The 6,000-nt window shown below is 37.8% G+C and overlaps 1 protein-coding gene across 6 annotated transcripts; it reads left to right on the forward strand.

The window, feature by feature from the left end:
• Positions 1 to 815: 815 nt before the first annotated feature.
• Positions 816 to 5,204, forward strand: LOC116267841 (uncharacterized). Of its 6 annotated transcripts, none has more exons than XM_050075326.1 (4): positions 816 to 1,013; positions 1,701 to 1,797; positions 1,966 to 2,087; positions 4,562 to 5,204. In XM_050075326.1, exons 1-4 carry the CDS (start codon positions 888 to 890, stop codon positions 4,574 to 4,576), a joined length of 360 nt encoding a protein of 119 aa, XP_049931283.1. In that variant the 5' UTR covers positions 816 to 887; the 3' UTR covers positions 4,577 to 5,204. The 6 variants fall into 6 exon arrangements, with proteins under 6 accessions (XP_049931283.1, XP_031505627.1, XP_049931285.1 ...); XM_050075327.1 differs by having other exon boundaries at positions 818 to 1,013; positions 4,793 to 5,204; XM_031649769.2 differs by having other exon boundaries at positions 825 to 1,148.
• The last annotated feature ends 796 nt before the right edge of the window (positions 5,205 to 6,000 follow it).

Below are 6,000 nucleotides of genomic sequence, written 5' to 3' on the forward strand. Positions count from 1 at the left end.
CTCTGCCTCCACCTCCTCCCCCTCTGGCCCTCTCCTTCTTCCCCCTTCACTCTTCCCCCCATCGGGCCGGGCCCGACGGGCCGACCTAGGTTGGGTCTTACCGGGCCAGGCCGGCTTGGCCCGGCCCGATGCCCACCCCTAGAAAAAGGAAGTCAACATCAACCGATAATATCCCATGTTTACAGAAACAAGAAAGAAGAAACTAGATATCTTTCCAAGATTGGGTTGATGTAACGCTTCCTTTATAATAATGGAAACTCACCTATAGTGAATGATGAGAGAGGATCATTGCGGACGTAGGAGAAAAGTCCTCCGAACCACATTATGTCTTGAGTGAACTATGAACTATGCTTTGATTTAATACATCACCAGTCTGATTTGGCGGGTATAGAGACAGATGAAAAGATAAAAAGAGAAAAAATAAAAAACTAAAACATTGAATCCACCTGCAAACGGTTCGGGTTTTCTCCATGCAACGCCAGCAGCTTCGCCAAGCTCCGGTCGGTGGTTGCTGCCCGTATGTCGCCGGTCGTCGGTCTCTTGTCCCGGTGAAGAAGAGATAACTACGGAGAGGAGAGAGAAGAGACAGGCGGAAAGGAATGCTCGAACCTTTGGTTACACCAAATACAAAAGGTTTTGAAAATATGGATTTTGTTTTCAATTCATCCATCCAATAAATAAATTTGTGAAAACTTGTTTTCATTTTTATATTTCCAAAGCATGTAAAAGAATATAAAAAACAGAGGATAATATAAAAAACAGAGGATATGCAGACATATCACTTCAAGATGAGACATATCACTTCAAGAATAACATTTATTGACTGAGAACGCTGCGTAGGATGACTACACCCTTTAAAATCTTGCGTGGGTTCCCAGAGGCAAAAAATGTTCTACCGCATGCAACAGGGTTCAAACTCTCTCACGGGGGATTTTCAATGGAAAACTCTCGCGTGCGTGCTAGAGAAACAGGGCGAGTTTGAGAAATGCCGAAAGGGCAGCATGCGAGAAAAGGCAAACTCTCTCTCTCTCTCTCTCTCTCTCTCTCTCTCTCTCTCTCTCTCTCTCTGTGGCAGCAGTTTCAGTTAAAAGGACACTTGATGCCGTCGGTGGATAAAGGAAATGCCAGCAGTCTCTCTTGCCTACCAGGTATTATCTCTTTTGTTTCTTTCAATGCAGGTGTGTTTGAAGCACCTTCATCTTAGAGCGAGATCTCGTGCTTCTGGACTGGTGCAGTTTTGGCAAGAAATGCCCTGATTTGATATTTTTTTTTGTTTACTTCGTTGCTTTTTCTCCTCTCCTACTGCCGCTTTTCACGTTAGGCATTAGCATTTGCATATTTTTGTTCATGAGGTTCTCCGGATTTGCTGTTTTATTCCCCTTGTCATCTAATTTTCCTTTTTTCCCCAATTTTACACATTCTTTATATTCCCAGCTTATGCTGGAGTACATTCTTAACAACACATTTGAAGTCGATGTTGCCATGAAACTTGGAATTTTCTTATATTAGGCGTGTGAAACTAAGTAGAAATCAACTTATCCTATAATTTACTGACATTCTAGGAGTGTTTTTGCCCTGCATATCTGATGAAGAACAGAAAATTAGACTAGTACGTTCAGCACTTTGCTTATGCACAGCCATGAATTTCCTCCTGTACTAGTTAAGGTTTATATTTATTTACTTTCTCAATTCGTTCGCAGGCTGCTTATGAAATCAATGAAGAGCTTCACATGATTAAGGATGAAATTTGGTGTTTAAATAACTGCACATGTTGGTGCTGGTTTGCAATTATTGGGGGTTAGCTCTTCGCTCATCCACAAACTGTATTTTCATTACCGTCGGATTTTGAAAGCTCTTGGGTTGCGCACCTCCAGAAGCATACGGGACCAGTGACTTTTTAACAATGTACAAATGATGATTTGAATAGGCAAACATTGAACTGAGGTCATCTTGCTTGTGTTGCAGGTACGTGGCTTGGAATTCAATGTCAGCTCACCAAGCTTCTTGCTTCTGGTGCTGAGGATGAAGAACTTCGTATTTGGGATGTCTCAGATCCTGCAGAGCCTTCATACTTTCCTTCTCTTAAGGTGTGATTCTCCATTTTTTTCTATTTAAAATAACTGCTTCATATGTTTTCTACCCTTTCTGTTTGATTGAGTCCTAAGGTGCAATACCTTAATTGGCATCTCCTTTAGTTTTTCATGCCAAAAACATGTAAAATGACTTTCCTTTCCCGTTCACATGATTGCAAGTCCTATTTTGGTGTTTGACTTTGAAAGTAGTGGGAGTGCTTGTCATGTTTATTCTTCTCACTTCCTTTGTGTTGGGAAACCCATCTGTTCTGTTGTCAAGTGATACAAGCAGGTTAAACCTTGGCTAATGGTGATAACTCAAATACCTATTTAGGTTACCATGTTATATTGTTGCAGGTGCTCAGCAATTTTAAAGAATCTTTTGAGTTACATGCAAATATATGTGTGTTTTTGTGTTTGTATGGTTAGTTCAAGGGAGTGTTTAGTCAATGTTTCTTTAGGCGGTTCTCATGGGAATGACAATTGATGGTTTGAGCGTGTTGGAATTTCTGAATGTGAATGTCGGAATTTTTGTTGTGTCTTGGTAGAAGAGATGGTATTTTGGATTTTATATTGCTTCCACTCATTGGATTTGTATCCCTATGCCTCTCACAATGTCTTGGAAATTCTGATTGTATATGAATTATCATTGCCGTTTAGATCCCTTTTTGATATTCTTGTTAGGATGCACTTGTAAGTGCAACACATATTTTAGGTAAGGCTGTTTTACAGCCTTTGTTACTGTTCTTAATAAAGTTTCAAACATGAATTTAATCCATCCCTTTGCTTTTGAGTGATTTGCAGTATGTTGTTCCATGAAAGGGTGCTAAAATAACCAACAGGCCACCTGCTTAGAGAGAAGGCCATAAAAATCAAGCGTAGTATGATCTCTCTCTCTCTCTGTCTATCACACACACATATATATATGTGTGTGTGTGTGAGAGAGAGAGAGAGAGAGGGGGGGGTGAGAGAGAGAGAGAGAGAGAGAGGGGGGGGGAGAGAGAGAGAGAGAGAGAGAGCTATTAATAAATCTTATTTAGTGGCAGTAATGATAAGATCTGTATAACTGTCAGTGATGTGAAATATTCACCTACTTTAGCCTCAAAAATCTAATTGAGTTTCAGTTAGATTATAAATTATATTCATTCAGTTAATACATTTAATTACATTACATGATATGATCACCATAATTTCAAGGTTGTACAATATTTATTAACTTTTCCATAGAAAAACTAATTGAATTTCAGTTGGATTGTAGATTATATTAGATCCATCTGCTGCTAATGCATCTAAAATGGTGGCTATAGACCGTTATCTCGAGTTTGTTTGACATAAATGATTGGAATGACAACCTTACACCCCCAATACTTCTTTCTCTATTCCTTGAGGGAAAAAAAAGCATGCATGCACAACACACACACACACACACACACACACACACACACACACACACACAACAGCATAGAATAAAAAACTGCCATGAAGGGCAAGGAGGCATCCCGTAGCATTGCTGGTTGGTCAAAGGACGAGTAAGCCTCATGTCACCAGTCCGATTTTCATAGGCACAATCAGTGGCAGAGCCAGAAAAAATTTCTGGAGGGGAACTCATTTACAGATTTCTATATCCAAAGGGGCACTATGTATATAACAGAACAATTCTTTCATTTGCTTTACAAATACTTTATTTCCAAATATTTTTCAGCTAATTTCTGTTTTGATATATTGTTTTCTAATTTACAGTGCTATAATTTGATCTGTTATAAGGATATAGAGGGAAATTTCACATCCCCATGCTTAAACAATTTAAGTAGGGAAATACATGGATCAAGCATGTATGACTAGATCAGTTTTCCTTTTGATTTGCAAATGAACTAGAATCTGCATATGGTTTTTGGTCACAAATATAGAACTGGTTTGGAGGCTGGCAGTCTTGTGGTATGAGATCCATAAATACTCTATAATCTAACTAAGATGCCTTTAAAAATCTGTCAATTTTCTATAATTTTAATTTACTATTTTAATGTATTTATGCAGGCTGTTTGTGAAATATATCTGACTTCTCTAATTGGTGGTCCATCTGGACCTACCATCCCAAATTTTGTTAGAGCTGAAATGCTTCATAGTGTTACCTAATCCGTCCATGTGAGGGTGGGGGTTCCGTAATTCACATAGTAGATCACGTTGATTTGGACATTAGTTGCTCTGACAAATCCTGATCACTCCCTGATTCCTTTTCTTTCTTCATGCTTTGAGTGGTCATGGTTTGACCTTTATATATATGATCCACGTTTGGAATGAACCTGAAGTGCTTCGACTATGAATCATCCAAAGTCCTTGCTCAGAAAATACCTTTGCTATATGCACCTGTTCTTGCTATATTTATTATCCATAACTTTGTGCATAATGCATTACTTGGTCATCTACTGTCCTTATAGGAAAATTTCTTACATTGTTGAACTGTATTTGTAATATGGTTTGGTTTAAAATAGGCATTCAGCACATAAGGCAGTCCTTGTGGTATTGTGTTGTCGAGGTTTGGAAGATTTGCTCTTGGTCAGTTTGCTCTGCCTCTTGCTCATACTATAATGGGAAGAAGTATGTCTCTAGTTGTTGGTTGAGATAAATGCAGGACCAGTCCTATTATTGCCATATACTCTTGTCTACCATTTTTTTTTTTTTGCAACTGTTTGGATCTGACTGTTTCAAATTACATTTACTAGAGATAATCTGCTTAGAGGGCCATGGCTTCACTCACGATGATGGAGTTTCACCCAGACGGGTGTAGTCGGGCATCTGGAATGTTTGTTATCATTCATTCAATCAACGTTACACTTGCCTTGATCTATTCTATTTTTTTCTTCTTTTTAGCTTTTTAATCTTGAGCTAGAGCGTCAATAATCTATTGATTTCATCATTGCTTTTCGCATACTTTTCCATAAATGTCTCACGACTATCTATGTTCGTCTAGAATTGTCATACGTGAACTTGAATATTTGACTTTATCTGTTTTTTGCTAGAATTTCTCATATGTGGACTTGAGTTTTTCTCTATGTACATGAACTGAAGTATGTGTCTTTAGAACTGATCAGACAAGACATGTGATAAGGCATATATTTCTGTTTTCCAAATTTCTATTTATGGTGATCAGGCGTCCAATGGGTCTGTCCTCTATCGGGGCTGGGGGGGTGTTGTGGACAGGTTTTTGGCACCTTCGATTCTGTAAAGATCAAGATCAACAAAAAGAAAATGAGATATAGAGAGAAAGAGCATCTTAGAGCCAAGCTGCTTTGAGTTGAGAGCATCATGTTTTAACGTTTAAATGGAAAAAAGCTGACCTGTTGTCAAAATCTGTTTGTGAGCCGATTTACAAATCCAATTATACTGACTGAAAATTGATTAAAACATATTTTATAAAAAATAAATGAAACAATGTATCAAAATAATTGAAACTATGTTTAATATTTTTAGGAAATCGTTAAAAGTTGGCACATAGCAAAACCAGTTTGCCACAAATTTGGATAATAACACACAACACAGCATCTTCTACTTCAGCTCTCCCACAACACACCACAACATTGGTGCAATAAGTACTTCATTAGAAAAATTAGCCATCAATTTTTTTATGTTCATTTTGTCCTCCTAAAAGGAACTTTTTCATTGATTTTATTATCACACCTTCATGTTTGATGAGGGGCTATTGCAAGCACCCAAACAGTTTTTTTGAGACATTTATTTTATTTCACTATTATTTTATCAAAAATAGAGTTGAGTGAGGGTTTGAAAGTCCACTCCTTATATTTTTCTAAAAAAGGTTGGAAGCATGTACGAGATTTTTCAAGATCAAGATATGGTAGAAGAACATGAAATCCTAAAAGAAGCAAGTGCTTGATCACTTCCTGCAAATATCTTGTTCATAAAAGTAACATTT

This window comes from Nymphaea colorata, unplaced genomic scaffold, assembly GCF_008831285.2.
Source record: "Nymphaea colorata isolate Beijing-Zhang1983 unplaced genomic scaffold, ASM883128v2 scaffold0001, whole genome shotgun sequence".
NCBI lineage: Eukaryota > Viridiplantae > Streptophyta > Magnoliopsida > Nymphaeales > Nymphaeaceae > Nymphaea > Nymphaea colorata.